This window comes from Ochotona curzoniae, unplaced genomic scaffold, assembly GCF_017591425.1.
Source record: "Ochotona curzoniae isolate NIBS_2020 unplaced genomic scaffold, NIBS_Ocur_1.0 scaffold_2587, whole genome shotgun sequence".
In the NCBI taxonomy this organism is placed as follows: Eukaryota; Metazoa; Chordata; class Mammalia; order Lagomorpha; family Ochotonidae; genus Ochotona; species Ochotona curzoniae.
Window position 1 is genome coordinate 20,746,340 of NW_024467096.1, and position 25,304 is coordinate 20,771,643.

The 25,304-nt window shown below is 44.6% G+C and overlaps 1 protein-coding gene across 3 annotated transcripts in view; it reads right to left on the reverse strand.

Moving 5' to 3' along the window:
• USP13 (ubiquitin specific peptidase 13) overlaps nt 1–25,304 on the reverse strand; it is a 107,489-nt gene that overhangs the window by 38,604 nt on the left and 43,581 nt on the right. For all 3 annotated transcript variants that reach the window (XM_041002898.1, XM_041002900.1, XM_041002899.1), the window contains 6 exons: nt 23,032–23,174; nt 21,247–21,431; nt 10,748–10,842; nt 9,219–9,406; nt 2,993–3,064; nt 2,556–2,649 (listed from right to left, as the gene is read on the reverse strand). In XM_041002898.1, the coding sequence (XP_040858832.1) occupies nt 2,556–2,649; nt 2,993–3,064; nt 9,219–9,406; nt 10,748–10,842; nt 21,247–21,431; nt 23,032–23,174 (777 nt within the window). The remainder of the gene's footprint in view (nt 1–2,555; nt 2,650–2,992; nt 3,065–9,218; nt 9,407–10,747; nt 10,843–21,246; nt 21,432–23,031; nt 23,175–25,304) is intronic.

Genomic DNA, 25,304 nt, shown 5'->3' on the forward strand with positions numbered 1-25,304 from the left:
AAATCTTTTTATAGATGGCATTTATAGACATGTATTAAACATGCATGTGATAAAAACCAGATTTCACCTTGTTATAAGGCAAACCAATGAAATACCATATGCTGCAAGAAGGAAGGTTAGTGGGGTAGCTAATAATTCTGTAAATTTCAGCCACCCTCTTGTCACCCACCCAACCAGCATCAACACAGAGGCACTGGGAAGCTGAAACAAGTCCTGGAACAACCATTAGGGCAGTGGGATAGCCTGGTGGCCCCAAGCACAGCCTCAAGGGAAGACGGCCTGTGCACCTCATACCTGCACTGCTGGCTTCTGGGGCTGCGGGCCAGACTTCCCTGCCCAAGGGAGCATACAGGAAGAGTCTGGCCCTTTGTGGGCCCTACGTGATGCTAGTCAGTAGATCATTCGGGAAGGAAGTCCTGTCCGGTGATACCAGCTTTAACCTCAGGCTCCCTCCCCTCCACTATTCACTCCTCTTAGAATCTCTCCCTGACGCCACTTCAACACACCGCTTTTCTCTCTTGAAGCATTTCAGGTTCATCGTAAGTGACTAACTTCAGCAGTCTGGGGCAGGACCACCTGATCACCTGATCCCTGAGCGAAGGAAGAGTTTCACAAGCAGGTCTCATTACACCGCTCATCAGTGGAAAATCCCAAAGCTGCTGGGAGCAGAGCCTTTTGTTATGAACTGTTTGTTCAAGTGACAGTTTGAGATGGCCATTGCTGGGAACCACAAAGGAAAATCAGATAGTCAACTTGAGTTCTGTTTTCAATGTGAAAGTGAGGACTGTATCGGAGGCCTGTGCAGGTCCCACCCGGCTGAATGGACCCTCCCCTCACTGCCAAGATGCACATTGCGCATACACAGGGGTCAGGATGTTTTTGTAGCAGCACTAGATCAGGCCACCCCAGAGCTGGAAAGAATTTTACAAGCTGTCACATCTAGAGCTCCAAGCCCAGAGTACTGGTGACGTCACAAGTCACACGTATGTCCCGTGTGCAGCGAGGACTGCTGCTCGGCTCCAGCTGACATTGTGGGCCTGGGACCATGAGGAACATCTTACTGCTTCAGAAGCTAGAAACGCACATCCCATGGGTGGGTCCCCAGTGCCTGCTGGTTGCCAGATGTGGCATGAGTCACCCAGCTTACACAGCTGGATGCCGACAGAGCAAGCCTCAGACCCTGGAGGTCTTGAGAGCTGTCAGCCAAAGGCCACTGCATCCAATGGGGCAGACGGACAAGCCCCTAAGGCAAGAGAGATTTCCATTACTGCACATGTAAGGTGCCTTGCACATAGAAAAACTACTTTCTAATGTAAAAGGACCAAAGTTGCTTCCAAACATCACTAACCTGATGATTTCTCATTTCCCATTCTCTCCAACGAGATCACAAAAACGCAAGTACCATCCCAGAACCTGCCCATGTTATTGTCATTGCAGAGACAGTATAGCTTACAGCCGCAGCCACCACCAAGACCAGTCCTGCCACCTTCCGGAGCAAGGAATTCCAACTCAGATAGAAGAGGATACTCCTCAGCATCCTTTCCTCCCCTGTGCTAGCCCAGGCTGGCCACTCAGAACCTCTGCATCCCCTTCCACAGCCCACTCCCTTCTTCTACCCTCACTCTGTGTGTTCTCCTCTTCATGGCCCTGATTTGCTCCAGTTCCATAACCAACTGCCTTCACTATGACCAACAGTGCATTGATTCTCCTTGATCACTCTCAGTCAACAAGAGTCAGTAAAGGATAAATGACTTAAGAGGCAACCACAGAGGTTAAACACTTTGGGATGTGCTTTCCTACTAAGTCAAGATGGCGTGTTCTGAAGGGAGGGCAGCTGGGAGCGGGGCACAAAGTCCATTCAGGACATGAGAGGCAAAAGGAGTTGAGGCTACCGGATACAACCATGCAGGATGGGCATGGCACAATTCCAAAGCAGTAGATTGTAATTGCTGCCCTTTGGAAATAAACAGTCAATAGGACAGTCCAAGGAGGAGCAAGCACAAAGAAAAGCAGGTCCGGCTGTCAGGAGACCAAAGCTATCATTCTAACAATTAAGTGGCTGGTCTTGAGAGCACTTAGAACCACCTGCTGTCTCCTCAGCCCCACAAGAGGACTGCCCAGCCCTGCCCAGAGGTCGACTTCTCAGCTCCAACGAGGTCTGTTTCTTACCCAGGAGCCTCTTGAGAAACCCCAGCTGACAAGAAGGGTATCCTTAAGGGCAGGAAAAGGCTACAGAGGCAAACAGGTTTATACTTCCCTAAGGCATGTTCCTCCCGTCTCAGCTCTGCTTCGTGAAGAAGGGTATTTCAGAAGCCCAGTCATGATGGCACACACATGAACCAGGAAGCTGTTCCCCTGCCAACCCCAACCCTGGCAAATTCCTAAAGCAATTTTTAAGAGTTTGCCAACAGGCCCCGGCCACTCTGAAAATGAAACAACTATTCTGACAGCTTCCTCCATGTGTAGCTTCCAGGAGCAAATCTCAGGAGAGCCACGCTCCTGCTAGGAAAGGGCCCTCCTCCCGGACGTCCACCCCACCAACGCCAGGCACATACCTTGTGCTCCTCCTTCATCACCTGCTCAATGAGTTCAGATTTCACTGGAGGCTTTGAATACTGGCCTGAAAGGAGGCCGTGTCCTAACTTAGTCCTGGCCAGGAGGGGGAAACAAGAACAAAGGGTCACTGCTGTTTTCCCAGACATGTTAAAATCATCTATGAATTTCAGTCAATGTGTTGGCTTTGGGTTGGAATATCTTGATTATTCACAAACATTAACAGGTCTGATTCTGTTAGAAGCAGATTGCTTTTTTCAAATTTTCCCAATATTTTATATCTGTATTAATGTCTTATTAACAGAAGCTCATTTTTAGAACATTTTTTTTAAAAAGACAATGAAGAAGGAAAAGAATTTTCTTTCATTCCGTAGCCCAGAAATAACCACTTGGAAACTTATTGGGTAGTTTTACTTAAGATTAACTGTCTGGCACTTACATCTGTGTATTGAAATCTTGTGTTGGATCTAAAGGTGAGTAGTCAAATATTCTGGGAAGGTTTCCTACATACCTAGAAAACAAGAAGCAACAATCACAACACAGCAACTGAGACAAGAACGTAGCCCAAACAAGCCACCTTGCTCACCCACTAAGCTCTTCTTGCCTGACTGTGGAAATCAAGCCACCCAATGCAAGTGCTGCCTGGGCCCAGTGCAACGGCTTAGTGGCTAAATCCCCGCCCATGCACGCACCAGGATCCCATATGGGTGCCAGTTTGTGTCCCAGCTGTTCTACTTCCCATCCAACTCTCTGCTTATGGCCTGGGAAAGCACCGCAGGGTGGCCCAAGGCCTTGGGCTCCAGCACCCATGTGGGAGATCTGGAAGAAGCTCCTGGCTCCTGGCTCCAGACTGATTTGGTTCTGGCCATTAGAGCCACTTGGGGAGTACACCAGCAGACAGGTCTTACTTTCTGTATCCTCTTCTCTCTGTAAATACTCCTTTCCAGTAAAAATAAACAAACATTTTTAAAAAGAAAAGAAAAACACTTCCTCTACTGCCATGCTCACAACCCTGCTGAAAACAATCATGCCTCTATCAATGGACTCCAGCCCTGGCCTCCATGTCGGAGTCCTCTGAAGAGCTCTTATTTAATCATTACCAGCTAGAGAGACCCTGAGATGTTCTGACCTGAGAATTTGGAATTCCAAAAATCCCCTAAGTGGTTCCTACACATGGCCCTGGCTCTTGTCATCATGACCACCACCTTAAAAACAAATGGCAAAGTCGCTATAACATATTCCCTGGGGCTGATTGTAGCCCATCAGCTTAAACCACCACCTGTGATGCCAGCAACCCCACTGAACACAGGTTTGAGTCCTGGCAGCTTCACTTCCAATCTGTGTTCCTGCGAATGCTCATGGGAAATCAACACAAAATGGCCTAAGGTTCCAGGTCCCTGCCACCCATATAGGAGACCTGGATGGAGTTCCAAGTTTCTGGCTTCTCCCTGGCCCAGCTATTGGCTGCCATTTAGGGACTGAACTAGCAGATGAAAGATCTCTCTCTGTCTTTGCCTTTCTAAAGATTTAAATAATCATAATAACAATAATAATAAAAGTTTCTCCTTAAACCAAAGTTTCACTCAGGTTCCTCTAAGCCCGCTGTTTGCCAAGGCCTGGCTTAGGCCTCCCTCTGTCTTGTAGAATCCAGTCAGGGCACAGACTCTGCCCTCAGTCTGTGACTATGCCAGCCTGCCTTCAGCAGTAATCCTACCATGTCAGTTTAGGTCAGAAACCCCTTTTTCTATCAGATCTCCTCTTTGTAAGTTTGCAGCCCCAAGCTCAACTTGCTCCTTGGTTAGGAACCTTTGCTTATCCTTCTTGGAGTCAAAGCTGAGCCCAGTCTCTTCCCTACCACAAGACCCCATTACAATGGGCCCGAAGCCCAGTGCCTTGGCCTCCCCTGAGTAACGTCTTCTTCACTATGTTAAGTGCCTGGGTCATTTTTCTCTGTAACAGTAGGAATTGTTTCAACAGTTTTAAAATGAATAATGATAGTCTTAGCAGTTGCCATTTCCTGAGAGTTTCCTATATTGAGCCTTCATTACTACCATGTTTCTATCATTTTCCCCATCTGAAGGGTGAGAAATCGAGACACAACTTCATTAGGCAGCTTCCCTTACCACATTGGTAAGGCTTCTGCTGATTGTACCTGCCAGTCCCTTGGCCCTTGAGTGGTCTCCAGTCCCTCCTCTAAGTCATCCTTTCAGAGCAGTGCAGACCATACAAGGCCTGCAGCATTCCTTTATCTTCTTTATTTCATTTACCATTTTACAATCTGCGCTTTTCTTTCCTCCTTTAGTCTTTGGTTCTCTAGGAAGTAGTGCCTAGAAGCAAGTCCTTTTCTCTGGCCCTTCACTACCTGCCCGTCCTGCTGCAGAGGGCACTGCGAGCTTGCTGCTGCCTCCAGGGCAGGCCATCTGCTGCCTATCTCCTGGAATACTCTCCACTCATCTTTGGCGGGTGGCTCCTTCTCGGGTCTGTTCAACTGCCAAAGCAAGAGTAGCCCAACCTCCTGTTCCCAACTGCACATCACCTGTTGCTGACTTTCTTCTTAGCGTGCATCATTTGGTGATTTTTCTTGTTTATTATTTACTTCTCCAGAGATTACATGCTACGATGTAATCCCCATGAAGGCAGTGATTTTATCTATCTAAAAGCTGCATCTCCAGCATTAGAGCAGTATCTGACATGTAAAAGGCACTCAGTAAATACCTATTGAATGAATTCATTCACATCACTCAACCACATAACCAATCTCCAGTTTCCATGAATGACTAAAAATAACCAAAAACAAAAGGCATTTCTTCAATGGAACCCTGGCCAAGAACCACAACATTAGTACTGAACAATGACTTCAACTGGGATCTCTCAACTCAGAAACTTTTGGACACGTGCTGTCCACAAACTCAGATTTTGTATCACGGGTTGTCTACCTACATCAAAATTAACAGAACATGCTACTCTGGGCTAAACTGATTTCAGATGGCAACAACTGTATCAAGAAATTTCACAAGCCAAAAACCAAACAACTGGTAAACCAAACTTTGCAACCAAACACTTAGATATCAAGGTCACACTGAAGAATTCTCAAGAGTATAAAAGGAAGTGAATTCACGGGGCCTCCTATAACCAATTTTTATCATAGCCAGGAAACTGACAAGACAGAAGTTTTGTAGGAAAGATGCGTATTAATAAAAAGATTTATGCCTTAAGGCAAGACTAGTAGACAAAGGCAGAGTTATGAGGATTGTATTAATATCATATTAATATAAGAATAAAGAAATAACTTTCATAAGAATCCATTTTGGTAAAGATTATACTGCTTTTCTAATTTATGAGGAATACCTTCCATTACAAAATTAAGGGGCCAATACAGTGGCTCAACAGGATAATCCTCTGCTTTGCAATGCCAGCATCCCAATACAAGCACAGGTTCTAGTCTCAGCTGCTCCACTTCCAATCTGGCTCCCTGTTTATGGCCTGGTAAAGCCGGGAAGGATGGATCAAGTCCATGGGCCCCTGTATCAACACAGGAGAACCAGAGAAATCTCCTGGCTCCTGGCTTTAGCATGACTCAGCTCTGGCCCTTGTAGCCATTTGGGGAATGAATCAGTGGATGCAAGATGCTCTCTCTGTGTCCCTTCTTTTCTCTATAAAACTACCTTTAAAATTATAAATAGTAATAATAATAATAAAATTTTAACTTGAAATAACACAATTAGTGTTAGACAATTTTTAAAGCATATTACCTTAAGTTTGTAATCCGACAGTTCCAAAGAAAAAGATACAGTTTGACTGTCAATCCATCCTAATAGTCATTCAGTTGATGCGCCCATATATTTAGATGCTATCATCATCAAGATTCTTATTAAAATTAGACCCAGTGTTTAGCCTAGCAGTTAAGAAGCTGGTTAAGATAAATGCCTGCATCCAGGGCCTGGCCCAAAACCTTGGGACCCTGCACCCAGTGGGAGACCCAGAAGAGATTCCTGGCTCCTGGTTTCAGATCACCTCAGCTTCAAATGTTGCAGTCACTTGGGGTGTGAACCAGCAGATGAAGATATTTCTCTCCATCTCTCCATCTCTCCTTCTCTCTGTGTATCTGACCTCCCAGTGAAAATAGATACACCTTGTTTATAAAAAAAAAAAAAAAAAGAAAAAGAAAAAAATGCATCCTACATCATAGCACCTGGATTTGGTTCCCTGGGTGGCAGCAACGACGGCTCACGAAAGGCTGTAACACAGGAGAGCTGGGGTTTACTCCCAGCTTCCACACAGCCCAGTGCAACCACTGTGGACATCTGGACTGCGAATCAGAAGATGGGGATTCCACCCCCTTTCTCTCTCTCTCTCTGTATGTGTATGTGTGTGTGTGTCCTTCTTTGCCTCTGAAATAATTTTAACCATTTTTGATGTAAACCAGGTTCGATCAGCACACAAGGAAATGGGAATCAGGTCGTCATTCCCCACTTACACCAAGGCTGTCTTTAAGCCGTATAACATTTCTGTGAGTCACTATTTCTAATCCTAAAATGGAGACCCTGCTCCTGAACCTAACTCTGAGTCAGCTGGCTGCAGAAGAAGCAGTTCAAAAAATAAGAGCATGCTTCAAAAAGGTCATCAAAAATAGAATTAAAACATGTTTATTTGATACAAAAAATTTTGAAATCCATGCACATGAGTCTAAAAAGTTCTTGAAGATACTTTATCAAAAAAAGTTGCTTATTTTTAAATGCTCCAAAATAAACCATATTTCCAAAACTTTTGAAAAATATCTTTGTATTTCAGGCTGGTGATATTTATCAAAACATGATAAAAATAAGGATGATCATTAATACTAAAGTACTCCTTTTCTAATATCTATAGTAAATGTTTAGAAAATATGATATATTCAATAATAAATAAAATTCTAAAATTGTTGAAACAAGACCAAGGAGAGTTTTAACTCTCAAATTCAAACCACAGCTGTGAGTCGTAGTTTTCATTAAAGAAAAGGTCTACCTCACTTTGGAGCGTAGAAAGCATTTTTTTTTCAGGTATAGATTATAAAACAATAAAAATGTTATGGCCTTTGGGAGACAAGAACACATTCCAGTACAGATCAACCCACAACATCTACCAAAAGGACACTGCTTCAACATTTTCAAAAAAGATCTTGGAGCAAGGAGTCATACAAGATAAAGATACACTGTTCCCCCAATCAATCAATAATACAAGGATAAAAATACTACCATGCAGCATGCAAACCTTTGCAAAGGGACCCTGCGCCCCGCCCTGGAGCCCCACCGCTCTCTGTCCAAGACCTCAGCCTCAGTGCCCCACACCTACATCAGGCACATGCCCTCTTCCCAGGGGGTCTTTTCTGTCCGCCTCTTTCCCTTTTCCTTCACAGACTTAGAGCCATACAGTTTCTACTTATTGTCTATTTCCCTCAGTAATTACTCATTCCAAGAAGGGGTGGGGAAGGAACAGGAGTCCATCATCTTTCTGTTATCCACTGACCCACACACCCATCTCAAACAAATTTTAAACACTTTCAATGTAAACCAGGTTCAACTGGCACATAGAAACTGCGAATCTGGTTGTCATTCCCGACTTATACCAAGGCTGTCTTTAAGCCTTCTAATATTTCTGTGTGTTACTATTTCTAGTTCCAAAATGAAGACCCCGCTCCTGAACCTACTAAGCAAAACCGAATTCATTCCTTACTGGCTGATGAAAAAACGAACATAGAAAACTAACCATACACTCTCAAACCCAGAAACTGGCAACAAGAAAGAATTATTCAAATACCAGGAGAGGAAAGAAAAGGCTAACTGGCATTCTTCTGATTGACCACATTCACGTTCATGGATCTCAGCTCCATGGCGGTAAATGTTGGCCTGTGCTTGCTCCCAGCACGCTGTCTGCCCACAGTCTGTTCTGGCACAAAGATACGCTCTTTCACGCTCAAGCCAAAGTAAGAATCGCCCCCTCTAGACACACTAGAGATGGTTTTCTACATCCAGATGGCGGCCGAGCGCCAGCACAGCACCTGGGCTCTGTGGCACCCTGTGTCGGGTACAATCCAAAGAAGAAAACGGGCACAGAGACAGGTCCACTGTGCCGTTCTGCCCAGGACAGGGAAGGCAGCCTAGTGCGCGACTGGGAAGCACCCTGAATCCATGCCTCCTTGAGCATCTGTAGGGAAATGCCAGCTTTTCCATTTAGTTCAACTCATACTGATGAGGCCTTTTTAAAATACAATAAAAAGAAATGCCACTTGCAAGACACAACAATGTGCAAGTGCTACAAAAAAAAATCCTTATTAGTCTGGGGCCAGTCCCAGGCTGCAGACCACACCCCGAGTAGTGGAAATGAAAACCCTAAATTCTCTAAGCAATGCTCCTCCACCAGAAACCCAAGAAGCAGACACGAGCCGAACACGTCCCTGCATCCCTCCTGGCTCACCTTAAAAAGCGTTTGGCAGGCTTGCTGTGAAGATTAATCATTAGTATATTCTTGACACATCAAGTGATGGGCTGAGAGCAGAAGCTGACATTAATCTTAACGAACCCCTCGGGTGTTTTTTAGTTTACAGTGTTGTGTTTATCACCGATCCCATAAAGAAGAGCATCCCCCCTGGTGGGCGGTCGCAGGTGCCTGGTCTGTGGGGGACTTACGCTCTCTGGAACTCTGGGATGCTGAAGATGGCCTGCATGACGGAGCTGAGGTAGCAGCTGTTGCCCAGGTTCTTGAGACCCGTGTACCCGGGGCCGTACATGGGCTTCAGCTTCGTGCCCGACTCTTGAATCACTTCCCACTCGCTCACCCTGGGCTTGATGTCATTGTCCCGGAGCCCATTCTCTGTCTGGGGCAAAGTCATGGAGGAAGACAATTTTTAAACTGCCCCCACTCCAGCATCACATCCCATGAGTTATTTCTAATATTAACAGCTGTTTCTGCCATTTTCCCCCAAATACATAAAGAAAAAGGCAATCTATACACAAGAGACCAAAAAATGGTGATGGTTGCACCAAAAAAAAGAAAAGAAAAGAAAGTGATGTACTTATTTATAAATGTGAATCGTACACTAAAAGTGGCTAAAATACAGGGCTGCCATTGTGACACAGTGGGTCATGCAACTGCCTGCAATACTGGCTGGTTCAAGTCCAATCTGCTCCACTTCCGATCCAGCTCGCTGCTAATGCTCTGGGAAAATAGCACAAGATAATCCCTGTGAGACATCTGGATGAAGCTCTTGGCTTCAGCCAGGCTCAGCCCAGCCACTGTGATGACCTGGAGAATGATTCAACAGACTAAAGATATCTGTGTGTGTGTGTGTGTGTGCGCGCGCGCGCTTCTCCCTTTCTCTCTGTAACTCTGCCTTTCAGTTAAGAAAGTGTTTAAAAATAGCTAAAATGGTAGATTTCATGCTATGTCTATTGTAACACAATAAAAAGGTAAGCACATTTTAAGGATTGTTTAGGAGAGAGAAAAACTGATAGAAGATGGGAGGAGAATGAAAGACAAAGAGGATCATAAAAAGCAGCAAGTAGATGATTGTCAAGAGACAAAAAGGTACAGCAATGGGACTAGAAGGTCGGATAAAAACCATGTGCTTTGGGCGGGCCTTGAAGGGGAATAAATCTAAAGAAGGGGGGGAAAAGTGCAAAGGTGGGTAGGAGAGAGAAAGAAAATTAGAACTTGAGGGAACAGAGATGGCTTGGGTGGAAAGGGTTAAACACATACATTTAACTGGAACCGCAAAAACTATGCATGGTCGTGATCTCTACTGGAAAACACAGTATTCAAAGAAGCAAAGCTTTTCCACCAACAGTATGGTGTTGTCTTATTGTTTCCATCCCTAGGAACTGGGCTTCCCTTGCTGAAGTTCATTTTAAAGGTCATCTCCCCATACCTTCTCCCTGTGGTGAACACAGTGATTCATGCAATTGTCCAATCACAGGAGGCAGAAACTCTGCAACTAGACAAAATGGTCCTGCATAAGGTGGCATTTTGCTCACAACACACACACACACGGGGCAAAAAATCAGAAGGACAGCCAAAGAAAATGCTAATTAATTCAAGAAGTGACTGCTACCATTAAAACATAAAACCTATAAAATAAAAGGTCTATGTTCCAAGAACGGTACATTGAAGTGAGCAGTTCCCTCCCCCTCCCACCCCACAATGAGACAGAGCTCCTCACCCCATGCATGTGCAGCATGTCGATTCCAAAATGCGCTAAGTGCTTGGCCAAGTGAGGATCCAACACGGGCTCCTCTTCTTGAAATGAATAAACATCTGGAGGGTGAAGAGAAAATAGCCACTGAGAAATGCAAGCAAGTCATTCCAATCCAAACTGAGTCAACTAAGCTACTATGCACCAGGCTTGAGATAGATCAGTGATCAAAACAAAAAAAGCCCTATGACATTCAATCGAGAGAAAGACGGGTGATCAATAAGAAACATTAAAAGATGTAATGCACAAATATTCATGCACATCAACTTTTTCACACTTGAGGAAATGAAACTTGTCTCAATCAGGAGGAAAAAATGTTATCTGAAGTTAAAATAATGTAAAGTTGAAGTTAAGTCCCTCATACTTTATTTTTTTTTTTCCTTCCTAGAAGTACAGTGGCATAGCACTTCAGAAAGAGGAAGTTGAAGGAGGAGGGCGGTGGACGCAGCAGAGGGAGCTATGGAGGACCAGGAGGACCCTGAGCCCTTGCTATGCAGATGAATGGCTCAATGGGAGTGTTGGCTCCAGCACAAAACAAAACTGCCCGTGGAACCCTCTCTATTCTCAGACCTACCACCTCCCCAGCTGCCTCCCCATCACACTGTACCCCTCCTCTCTACGTCAGTGTCCACACCCCAGAGACTGTTGAGAGAGCTCTGTAGAATGTGTGTGGTTACTGCAATGTGTGCACCCATGGATTCTGTGATCCAGGGGCCCTGGAACGCTGTTCCAGACACTCAAGAACCCATGTAAAAACCCCAGGGCCTGAGGCACCTGCACCTTGCCCACACTGGGCACCCATGTCAGCTGCACCAGTGTTAGGAAATTCCATACTGAGGTGGACAGCTGTTCTCCTTGGGAGAAAAATGTCCCACTTCACAACCCACAGCTTCCAACTGCACCTGGCTTTTCAAATTGGGGGAGTGTGGGCCTGGAGCTGCAACACCATCTGGGAGCTCATCAGGAATGCAGGATCTGGGCCCCACCCCAACTACATGAGAATCTTCATTTTAACAGGATCCCTAGGTGCAAAGGAACCTGGCAGGAGCCCAGAATTGTGACAGCTGCCCCATCCCTGCCTTCTCTGCCCTCTAAAGCAAAGCAGGGGGCCCAGCACAATGGCTCAGTGGCTACACACCTGGAACCCATGTAGGTGCCAGCTCGTATCCCCGATGCTCCTCCTCCCATCCAGCACCCTGCCTGTGGCCTAGGAAAGCAGTAGAGGGCAGCCCACAGCCTTGGAACCCCGCACCCACGTGGGAGACCCGGAAGAAGCTCCTGGATCCTGACTATGGATTGACTTGGTTCCAGCCGTTGCAGCTACTTGGGGAGTAAACCAGCCAATGGAAGATGTTTTTCTCTGTCTATTCTTGTCTCTTTAAATCTGCATTTCCAATAAAAATAAATACATGTTTTTTAAAAAAAGTAATATAGTGGGGGAGAGCAAAGAATATTCTCAAACCCATCTCCGAGGTGAGGACAAGAGGCTCATAAAAGCTAAATTATATTGGTGACAGGTAATACAGGTAGCCCCAAACCAAGTAATGCCTCCTGTCCGATCCTTGTCACCAGACAACAGTATTTCACAATACCAGCCAGTTAGGTGAAGGAGAATTTGTACAGATTCAAAACTTAAAAATTGCAATTTCTTCACCATTAAATCTGAAAAACAAAATCTACTCCAACAAAAAGAGATAAACACGCCACCTAATATGTTGTCCAATGAGCTCCTTCCTCCTTGAAACGTTAAAAAAAAATCAAAAGAACATTAAAAAAAAAGTTACATGCAAAAACTACTGATCTCTACCCACATACATGGGGATGCACTGATCTGTATGCATACAGGTGAGGACCGACTGACCTACATCCACCTGCGTGGGGTTCCACGGACCTCTACCCACACATGAAGACCCACTGACCTGCACTCACACGCAGGGGATCCACTGACCTGTACACAGATTGTGGAGATGTACTGTCCTCCAACGGAGGTTGACCTTTCTATCATTAATAGGTCAAGCATTTCATCACTTTCTTTTTCTACTCCTCTTCTACTAGGGTTCATTTTAACTGCCAGATTGCATCCTTCACTTACATTGTTAACATAATTCAGTATTCCAATCCAATTAAGAAAAAAAACAAAAGGTTTAAATACTAAAAAAGCAAATAAGGATATGTGAACAAATAACTTGAAACAAACGCATTCCCAATATTCGTGGCAGAAAAGTAAAATTGTCACCCTCTAGGCACTTTAATTTTGATGACTGTTAACTAGGGAGACAGTTTCAAAGATTCAAGGCTTTATGCCTCTAATTATCAGAGCTCTATCACAAAACAATAAAATGGGAACAGGCACTGGGTGCAGCAGTCAAGGACACTGCCTGGGTCAAGTCTTACCTCCTCCATGTTTGACCGAGTTCTTTGTTAGACTTTGGCCTGGCCCAGCCCTGGCTGCTGCAGCCATTTGAAAAGTGAACCAGCTGGGCCTGGCGCCATGGCCTAGTGGCTTAAGTCCTCACCTTGAACGTGCTGCAATCCCATATGGGTGCCAGTTCTAATACCGGCAGCTCCACTTCCTTTCCAGCTCCCTGCTTGTGGCCTGGGAAAGCAGTCGAGCACGGCCCAAAGCCTTGGGACCCTGCATCCAGATGGGAGACCTGGAGGAAGTTCCTGGCTCCTGGCTCCAGATGGACACAGCACCAGCCATTGCACTCACTTGGGGAGTGAATCATCAGATGGAAGATCTTCCTCTCTGTCTCTCCTCCTCTCTGTATATTTGACTTTCCAATAAAATATATATATATATTTTTAAAGTGAACCAGCTGATCCTAACTATCAATCTATCTATCCATCCATCTCTGCCTTTCAAATGAAGTGAAAAAAAACAAATAAATGTAAAATATTTTAAATCAGTAGCTTCATTTAAATAAATTTGCTAGAACTTTATCATTTTGGGAGCAAGTTAAAATCACATTGTCTTTTGCAGTTTTTAACCCATGAGACTCTTAGCACATCAAGAAAATAATATTTCCAAAGGCCCGGTGCAATAGCCTTGCGGCCAAAGTCCTTGCTCTGAATGTACCAGGAATTCACTTGGGTGCTGGTTCTAATCCTAGCAGTCCCACTTCCCATCCAGCTCCCTGCTTGTGGTCTGGGAAAGCAGTCGAGGATGGCCCAAAGCCTTGGGTCACTGCACCTACGTGGAAGACCCGGAGTAGGTTCCTGGCTTCTGGCTTCGGATCAGCGCAGCACCGGCCGTTGCGGTCACTTGGGGAGTGAATCATTGGACAGAAGATCTTCCTCTCTGTCTCTCCTCCTCTCTGTTATCTGACTTTACAATAAAAATAAAATAAATCTTAAAAGAAAAAGGAACAAAAGAAAATAACACTTCCTATTCCCAAAGACAACATTATTTGGTCAGACTATACTTATTTCTTTTATTAAGATTTATTTTATTTACTTGAAAAGCAGAGAGAGAGATTGATTCTATCTGCTAGTTCACTCCCCAAATGGCTGCAAAGCTGGGCCGAGCCATAGGGAAGCCAGGAGCCATTAGACTCCTTGGGGTTCCCCACATCGGTGCAGCCCTCCCAGATAATTTAGAAGGGAGCCGGATCTGAAACGCAACAGTCAGGACTCAAACCAGTACCCATAAGAGATGTCAAACAGTGCAAGAAGTGGCCCAATGTGTACCAGCTACAGACCAGTTACTTCTTACCACAATGACACAAACAGTTTAGTGCGTAATGTGTAGGAAATCTAAAAATGGAGCCCAGTGCAGTATTGGCACTGGTTCTAATCCAGGTGGCCCACTTCCCATCCAGCTCCCTGCATGTGACCTAGGGAAACCAATCTAGGACATCCCAAAGGCTTGGGACCCTGCACTCGTGTGGGAGACCCGGAAGAAGCTCCTGGCTCCTGGCTTCTAATAGGCTCAGCTCTGACCACTGCAGCCACTTGGGGAGTGAATCAACAGATAGAAGATCTTTCTCCCTGTACATCTGACTTTCCAAAAATAAATAAATAAATATTTTTTTAAAATCTAAAAATGAACTGTGAACCTTAAATAAAGCAATAGTGAACAATTTATAAATGATGCATAGTCAGGAAAATATTTTAACTGGACTCCATAGCAGAAAATGCTGCTTTATACTCATGCAGGAGCAAGCTTTGTGGTACAGCAGGTTAACCAGCCACTTTGGATGCCAGCAACCCATATCAAACTGCCTAGGAGTGAAGCCCACCTCCATTTTCAACCCAGCTTCCTGATAATACATTCTGGAAGGACGAAGTGATGGCATTCCTGTGTCCAGGTTTTGGCCTGGCCCAGCCCTAGTGTGCAGGTAACTGGGGGCCAACCAGTGCTTGATGCCTCGTGCTCTTGGGTTCAGTTGGCCAATTAACTTGAAACGAGGCAGAAGGGAAAAGAAAACTTTCATAATAAAAATATTCTGGGGCCCAGCACAATGGTTCCACTGATTAATCCTAGCCTTGCAAGCACTGTAAGGGATCCCACACAGGCACCAGCTGGTATCCCGGCTGCTCCACTTCCCATCCAACTCCCTGCTTGTGGCCTGCGAGAGCAGAGGAGGATGGCCAAAGCCTTGGAATGCTACTCTATGGAAATCTGCCTTTCCAATAAAAATACACAAATCTTCTTTAAAACACACAGAACTATTCCATTCCTATAATGGATTTGCACATGCACGACATTCAACAGTGAATTTAGGGGCAAGTCAGATTACAGCTGGAGACCAGCCTCAGACAAGAACCAACACTGAGAATCTGCAAGGAATCAAAACGGAGTATTCGCTACTTCTAAATGAAGAGATTTCTTGTATTCCTTTCTACTTTTTCCAAATGAACTACAATATGTAAATGAAAAATGTTTTGCCCCAAAGGTTAGCATGATTGCACCTTTGCTAGAATTAGCATTCCACTGGTAGTCTTTATTCAGCCACACAGAGTAACTTCCTCACTCGTTCATTCATGAATGCATCAAAGTCAATAAATTTTTATCTACTGAACACCAATGTACTCAGAGACTGAAGAAAACAACATTAAGTAAGATAAGCAGGGTTCTCATCCTCATAAAATTAAAGTTTAACATTTCAGATAATCGTAGAAGGAAATGCAGTTGTGGTGTGGGGGAGCTTAGCACACAGCGGCTGAGGTTCTGAGCTGTGATATTGGGCTCCTTACCTAAGTGTGAGAAAAATCAGAGAAGTTCATACTTTTCTCGTCAATTTGAAAAGTATGACTCAATTGACTAATCCTCCACCTCCAAGCACTGGTATTACATATGGATGCTGGTTCATATCCTCACTACTCCTCTTCCCACCCAGCTCCCTGCTTATAGGAAAGCAGCAGAAGATGGCTCAAAACCTTGTAACCCTACACCTGTGTGGGAGACCCAGGAGAAGCTCCTGGCTCCTGGTTTCAAATTTGTCCAGCTCTGTCTATTGCAAACACTAGGGAGTGAACCAGCAGATAGAAGATCTTTCTCTCTGTGTGTCTCTCCTTCTCTCTAAATTTTGCTTTAACAAAAGGGGGATAGCAGGGGGGGTGGTAATAATGTGTTTCATAGGGGCAGATGTTTAGGCTGGCAGTTAAGACACCCCAGGTGCCACATCAGAGTGCTTGGGTTCAATTCCTGGCTAGCAGCTCCCCACTCGGACTCAGCCTGCACAGCCTGGCAGGCAGCAGACAGTGGTACAAGTGCGTGGGTTCCTGCCAACCATGTGGCAGACCCAGGCTGAGTTAACTTCCTAGCTTCAACCAAGCCCAACCCCAGCATTTTAGCACTTGGAGGGTGGTGGCAGTACTCTCTTTCCTGGCTTTCCCTCTCCTTTTCTCTCTCTCTCTCTCTCTCTCTCTCTCTCTCTCTCTCTCTCTGCCTCTCAAATAATAAATGTAAATATTTTTCAACATTACATCTCAAGTTTGAGTGCCAGCTGTTCTGCTTCTGAACCAGCTCTCACTTAAAGCATCCGGGAACACAGCAGAAGATGGCTCAAGTCCTTGAACCCCTGCCAACCATGAAGGAGATTCGTATAGACTTCCAAGCTGCTGGTTTCAGACTGAGCCAGCCCCACTTTGTGACTATGTGAAAAGTGAATCTGCAGATTGAAGACATCTCTCCCCTTCTCTGTGTGTGTGTGTGTCTTTTAACTAATTTCTTCCCAAACCCGATTCTTACGTTTAGAAAGAGAAATGAACCAGGGAAGCCACTTTGCAGAGCTGCTAGCAGTGCAAGCGCACAGAAATAGGACTCAACACTGAGCAAGACAAGTGGGGATGAGGAAGTGTTCTCTTCAGAAGCGGGTCTGATCCATCTAGGACCTGTCCACCAGGCATCAGTACGTGAGCACCTGGAGCACACGGACCACAAAAAGAAAGAAAGAAACCGAGAATGCCCCAGCAACTACACTTAAAAAATAAGACCCAAAAAATGGGGTCAGGGGCAGGGATGATCACTCTAAAGACACCAAGCCCAGACAAAATCTACAGTGCATTCGGAAAAGGAACACAGCATGTAAAGATGTCAATAAAACTGGGGTGGGAGGAAGGAAGAAAAAGATGAGGAGTCAATGGTGCTGGTGGGTCTTCCTCCATTTACTTACACCAAAAGTAATTCCTGGGCACCTACTGTATGGTGGGAGTGGGCCAGGGGACTAGCTGTCACATGTTAGAGACAGGGAAGGTGACATCCCAGGCCAGCTGTGTCCAGTGAACACCACTCAACAAAGGTGGTAGGATCCTGTAAAAAGTGCCATGGCAAAACAGCACGAGACATATGTATGCTACCAAGGCACACCAGAGCCAGGTCACAACCGGAATGAGCCTCGAACATGAGCAGGTCACAGGAACGCAAGCGCAGGTCAGGCGAAGAGCAACTGGAAAAGCTATAGAGCCAGGTCGGGTGGCTGGCTCCTCCTGCAAGGGGCAGCATGGGAGCTGTGCCATCTCACACCAAGGCACCTTCTGAGGAAAATCACTATCCTCCCCAAAGGAAGAAAATCACGCCCCTGTTAGCTTCCATCCTGCTTGGCTCCCTTCCACGTGGGGTTCACAAAAGAAACATATCAATAAAAATCTTTAAAGGGCAGACATTTGTCCTAGCAGCTAAGACACCAGTTAAATTCCTCACATTCCATGTCTTAGCACCCTGCGGCACAATTCAGTCACCACCTGCAATGCTAAAATCCCATATCCAGGTGCCAACTCAATTCCAGCTGTTGCATTTCTGATTCAATTTGCAAAAGCAGCAGAAATGGCCTAGTGTTGTAGAGTAGGGGATAAAGCCACTGCCTGTGATACCAGCATCTCATATGGGTGTTAGTTATGTTCCTGTTGATTCACTTCCCATCCAATTCCCTGGGAAAGCAGCAGGACATGGCCCAAGTGCCAGGGCCACAGACAGCCTGGTGGGAAACCCAGATGGAGCTGCAGGCTTCTGGCTTCAGCCTGATCCACCCTGGTTATTGTGGTCATCTGGAGAGTAAACCAGTGAATAAATTTCTTTGTCTCTCTCTCCCTTCCTCTCTCTAACTCTGGCTTTCAAATAAATCAATTAAAAAAAAAAGATTGCCTATATGTCACCCACATGGGAGGCCCAGATCTAGATGTAGATCCAGCTATTGTGGCCATTCAGAAAGTGAATCAGTGGGTAGAAGATAGAAGATCTCTCTCTCTCTCTCTTTCTTTCTCTCTCTCATTCTTTCAAATAAAAATAAATATTTACAAATAATAATAATAACCTCAGTCTTGCTTCACCTAGCAATATTTCCTGTCCCAGAAGAGAACTGTTTGTTTGTTTGTTTGCATAGAGACCTGTGTCTTGGTTTGTTTGTTGCTGTACCCATGGGGACACAGCATGGAATGTGATATGGGCCCATTTTCACTACATATGCCACCACCTTGGCCTAGCTTGAAGACTCCCAGCTTCCTGGAAAAACTAAAATGTTACCCATCACAGACGAGCAGGAGCTTCTCACTACAGGTAACTCCTTATTGCCAAAAAGAAAACCAGAACTGTCAGATCACACCAGCAATCTAGGAGTCTACAACCTCCTTGGATTCCATGTCTACTAAGCAATCTTCTAAATATAATTCACTTCCCACAGGGAAGGAATGTACTGGTCAAATTGACATAAACATCCCACTCACTGGTAGTTGTGGTTCTCATAATGAACTGAAAACAAATTCCCTGACTTGAGATGTGGTCTCTCGTAAGTTGAATTAGCCTGAGCAGCCTCACGAATGTGGCAGGCAGGACCCTGGGCAAAGGCCACCCCACTAGAGATGGCCACCCACCCACCCCCAGATGGGGACACCCTGCGCTCTGCCCCTACTGTACACAAGACCCATCAACAGACATTTTAGGAAGCTTGATGTGTGTTTTTATTAACTTATTTGGTTTTTAAATAAGCAACAACTTACAGTTAGCAATCTATCAAGCCAATTTAAAGGAAATCAAAACAGAATTGATGCATCCTCATAAGCTAAAACAAAATGATAATTAGACAAAAAATAATCATTTCTGGGAAAACCAACTCTTACATGATGTACACCGGAATGAAAGCCTCAACATTGTTCAAATAGTTAACATTATTTCAGTTAAATAAACTCAAGAATATCTTCACAGGGCATATAATCTGCTTAGTAGTTGCAATAATATTGTACCTTTTATGACTGAACTGTGAGTATGTATTCAAATATTCTCAATGATACAATAAGATAAATCTTTAAAGTTCTCCTTACAAGGAGAAGCAAAAAAATCTAACAACTATGGCACAAAATGGGTTAAAATTCTAACAGCTGAAGAGATCTCATAAACCAACAGAGAAAACACCTACACATATACCTGCTGGAAAAATTAGCCTAAGAAATTCACAAAAAGAAATAATAAATACAAATTTTAAAGTCGGGGGGCAGATGTTTGGCCTAGCAATTAATAATCATACAAATAGCTGGGTCCCTGTCATTCACGTAGGAGACCAGGACGGAGTTCTTGGTTCCTGGCTCCAGCCTGCCGTAGTCTCGGCACTTGTGGGCAGGTGGGAAGTGAACCAACAGATTATAGCTCACTCACTCAGTTCATGATTGGTACCAGCACCTGGACTCTTTCAGCTGCTCCAGCAAATCCAAATAATTCTGTGGCCTTTGGAAGGAGGAAAACTTCAAATCACGAAACAAAATAATCCTGACATGACCATTAATTCTCAAATATGAAACAAACGAGAAACTAAACCAATTCTAATAGAAAAGCAATGGCTGATGAGTTCTCTGGGAAGAGATCACGGCTTATTAACTCGGAGGCAGGTGAATGCAGTCATAGAAAACAACAAAAAAAAGGCAGATGTCTTTGTTTCTCCTAAAAACCATCATCTCATGGTGAAGCAAAGAAGAAACAGAGATTAAATAAAGCCTGGAAAACTAAAGAAGACAGGACATGGTGTTGGCCCAGATCTGTTTGCTGAGGGCTCTCAGTAGTGACCCAAAGATGGGCTCTCTCAGCTGCTGCCCAACGTTTAAGCGTCTCCTCATTTCCCTTTCCTCACTGAAAGGCGGATAAGCAGATTGAAACTGGCATCCTAGAACCTCCTAGGTGAAAGCAAAAAGAACCGAAACTGATCCTGCAGCCAACAGCTCAAGTAGGAAACCATTCCATCCCCTCCCAGGTGTGAACGCCACCACCGTTATTTGATGCCAGGGACTTTTCTCCAGAATTAATCCATTTGTCCCCAAAACGATATTCACCTATTAATGAACTCTAAAGCTTCCTTCTAGGATTGTGACAGCAGCCTTGATTATGCACAGGCACTTCATAAGTCCTGTGTCCTGCTCTGTCCTCTCAGCCAAGAGATACCCAGAAGCATAATAACTTTTATTAAGACCTTGATATGTGCACGTATTAAATGTTTTACGCACAGTAACATAAACATGAGAAAGACACTGTTGGTGTCCTCAAGAGAATTCAAGATTTACTCTATAGAGCAGCCAGTTGACGCAGCAGTTACGATGTTGTTTAGGAAGCCTGCACACCGTATCAGAGCTCCTGGGTTCGAATCCTGGCTCCACTCTTGATTCCATCTTCCTGCTAATGCACACTCTGGCGGGGGGGGAGGGGGAAGGGCAGTAGATGATGATTTGAGTCCCTGTCACCCGTGTGGGAGAACTGGACACCTGGTTGAATTCAAGCTTCTAGCCCAGCCCCAGATGTTTCAGCCATTGACAGAGATTCATTCTCTCTCTCTCTCTCTCTCTCTCTCTCTCCTTCTATGTGTGTGTGCCTTTCAAATAAATGAAGCAAAGTAATAATTTTTAAAAGAAAATGTACCCCAAATCTCACAGCTAGTAAGAGGCAGAATCAGCCTCTGGGCCCTCCAGTGGTAAAGGACTAGGGGAGTGTTGAAATCTAAAAGGTGGCCACTGCACATTCCCAAATGCAGTAAAGGCACACTCACCTGCCCCATCAGGAGTGATGGTTCCCAGCTTCACTGCCAGAGGGTAGCCCATGTCTCTGTAATGTTCCAGCGCGTGCCCGTTACCCCCGGAGCTGTCAAAGAACCACTTTCCACACAGGATGGAGCCATCAGTCAAATTCAACCAGAGATTCTCCCGCAGGTCACACCTGGCACACTTCCAACCACTGGAAAGTTGTCGGAGAGTAGTCAGAACAGCCGGAGCATAATCAAGAAGTGACATTCAGTGACAGCACCTGTCAAGCTGGCAGTCACAGAAAAAGCTACATGCAAGAGCACACCTCCCCATTTCCTCCTCCCTGAACAGAGCAGTCACCCCTCCCAGAGCAGCAAGGCCACTCAGCTCCCTGACCACGGCATCTCCAAGGCAATTCTTTTACTTTGGAAAAAGGGTGCACAATTTAGGAAACAGGTGGCCAGATGCTTTGCTCAGAATTCCTACGTAAGGAAGACTAGGGCTTGAACATGTTTTAAGATACATGTTTAAAAAGACCCACACTGTGGTGCAGTGAGCTAAACTTCTGACTGCAGTACTGGCATCCCACCTTGGTGTAGGTTTGAGTCCCAGCTGTTCCACTTCTGATCCAGCTCCCTGCGGATATTCTGGGGAAAGCAGTGGGAAACGGCCCAACTGCCTGGGCCCCTGCATCCACATGGAGACCCAGGTGAAGCTACTGACTCCTGACTTATACCTGGCCCAGCCCTAGCTGATGCAGCCACTTAGGGAATAAAGTAGCAGATGAGTCTCTTTCTCTTGCGTTCTGTAACTCTGCTTTTCAAATAAATAAATGAATCTGTTTAACTTTCATGTTTAAAGGTGCAAAGCATTAGCCATATAAAATAAAATTAGTTTTAAAATATTTTACTGCACTTCAAGCCTAAATTCATCAGAAAGAAAACCAACCACACTGAATTAAATGGCAGCCATGTGTCAGATGCCTTACAAAAAAGGCAAACCTAAATCTATCTAATAAACACCTTTCACCATCAGTATTACCATCCCTATATTTTACAGAAGGATAAACTGAGGCCCAGCAGTACTACCCTTTCATAAGATCACGCAGAACATGAATGCAGTAAGCCAACCAGACTGGACACAGCCCTAACCCATTTACTGATTGGCTCTAGTACCTTCCTCTGTAAATGCATCATCCCCTGGTAAGAAGAGATGCTAATGCAGCCCAAAGATCATTGCAATCAAGACTTAGCAAGCAGAGACCTTTGTCAGTTAGATTCCCCTAGAATTAAGTTTAAAACAGATTTAAATCCAAAAGCTTGTTTGGGAGGTGATCCCTGATTGTGGGGGAGAACCAGGAAAGGGCAGGAAGCCGGTATAGAGTGTAAACAAATGACGACTGTAAGCAGATGTGGCTCAGACCAGCTGAGGAACTCTCAGGACAAATATCCCACCCGGAGAGGCATGGAGCTGGGGGTTGACCCACCCATTCCAAAGTCACAGGAGGAAAGGGAGCCTTGCTGGCTTTAATTCTGACTGCCCCATGTGCCAGCATAGCAGGCTTCAGCAGGCACAGAAAGGCCTTAGGCAAAGAGTGGCAGGTGCAATTGCGTGTGGAAAGGCTTAGCGGTATGGGCTGAGCACGTTCAGCATTTACTACAAAGAAACAGACCATTTTAGAAGGCAATTCAGAGTCTTTCATTAAAGCAATCTGGTAAAATACATAAAGAGCTAATTTTGAGAAGAGGTAGGAAAACAATTATTCCTAACTAGATCAAGGAGTAAGATCCATTGTACCACTTGACTCTCACCTTGGAGGAATCCTAACTCCATTGTCCAGTTGGGTGAGATTATTGGCATATTTAGATATTGGCAATTCATTTTCCCATGTGTCTGGGTCCTGTTTTCTATATGGAGATTTTGAGCTGAGAACTGCATCACATGCAATTGTTACCTATAAAGACAAACCCAGATGCAACAAATAAAAAACAGTTAAAGAGAGGAAGAACTTCCAACAAGTTAAAAAAAAAAAAAGTTTCTTAATAAACGCAGCTTAACTCAGAAAATCCAAACAGCAGTTACCAAAGCTAGATTCTAATTTTCTGTACTTTCACATGGCTCTAGGCACATTTGTAAGTACTGATCAGGACACAAGATAACAAGCAAGTGGATTCTGTTTATAAGCTTGGGCTCAGGGGTCACATTGGACAATTTATACCACTTAGCCAACACAGTGAAAAGTATAAAGTGAAGAGTTTACAGGCATGACATCAGGTTCACAAATGTCCAGGGTTTATCCAGGTGCTGTGTTTTCCTACTAACAAATGTGCACCGAGATATCCAATATCCTCAACTCATCACACAACAGTATCCAGTCGGGGCATTTAAATGGAATGTAAGCAGCGCGGCTCCATTGCTTAATCTGGTGCAAATGTGACCCTTCATGGGGACAGGCCCAGGTGTCTTTGTGCCAAATGAGTTGGCCTCGTGAGCAAATCTGTGATGTCCTTCTTGGCATCAACTGACCTCAGGCAGATTCTCTGCCTTCTCAGACCTGACTGATCCTTGCCACATGCCTATTATCACTTTGTTGTTTGCTTAATGCTATTTAACAGGAAACTATTCAACAGGAAGCTCTTGCCGGCTGACTTTAAAAACCAATGAGGAGATAACACGTACAGCCACTTTGGGAAAAAAGTGGAAATTCCTCAAACAGTTTAACAGTTACCAACGACTCAGCAATTCCACTCCTAGGTGTGCACCCAAGGGAAATAAAAATACATGTCCACACGTGTACAGGAATGTTCACAGCAGCATTATTTGTAGTCAAAACAGACAAAAATGGAAATAACCTAAATCTCTTATCAATGCTAAATAGAACATCAAACAAAATGCATGTATAAACACGTATATTTATATGTGTTAAATATTATATGTATATACAATATTATTCAGTGTAGTGAAAATGAATCAAATACTATTAGATACATCTCAACAAATATATGCTAAATGAAAAAGCTAATCAAAAAGAACGAAATATTCTGTGGCTCCATTTCTCTGAAATTTCCAGAAAAGGCAAGCCTACACAGAAATTGGATTAGTGATGGCCAGAGGTTAGAGGGTAACAGCGAGGGAATGTATGATGATTTGGATAATAAATACATGCTAAAATTACATAGTGGTGAAGGGCACTCCACTCCAACTATAATAAAAGCTAATTGATTGATTGTATTTAAAATTTTGTATTCCATATCACTAATATCCTATATCACTAGCTCACCCTTTTGGCCTAAGTAGCACTGACAAGTGACCCCACAACCAGTCAAGGGAGGAGGTTCTCATTGCCACCATCCGAATCCTACCTAGTCCATAGACAATTTGCATGAGTCTCCATTTCCACCACACCGTTCCTCATCCAAGCCACCATCAAAGCTCACCCCCACGGCCACTTGACAGCCCCCTTAGGCCACCCCTCCCTTCACACAGCGAGAGTGATCTGCAATGGAAATCAGGTCCTAATCCCTCTGCAGCTTCAAGCTCTCCAACGTGATGCTGAACACTGGGCATGGAGGAAAACGGACTAGGAGCAGTCGGGGACAAGTCAGGAACGGATCCATTTCAGACCTAGAGATACTCCCATTCATTGCTTACCACAAGTGCTGCTGTACACTGAGACTTTCCTTCCAAATACCAGAATTCCTCCACTGCATCTCCCAGACACCCATGAAAAACGGCTGAGTTCCCCAGCAGGCCTGCCACGCTAGCACACCGGCCACAGCACCCTCGTCTTGGCAGTCTTGCCTGTTACAACCTCATCGTCTACTTCACAGACTCCCTGGATCATTTCTGTCTCCTGGATCTTCTCCATTTATTTTAAATCTTTGATGACCTGATCTGCAATCCACAGCGGTTCTAAATAAGATTCAGACATGATCATCTCGCCTTTCTTTGAATCATCTCCTGGGGACATCCGACAAATATTCCTATGCTTCATTGAGCTACCATTTTCAACATTTTAGCTATAATCATGTAAAACCTCTTTTTAGGGGGGAACAGCTGAGGTCAGGATCCATCACGTTAGCAT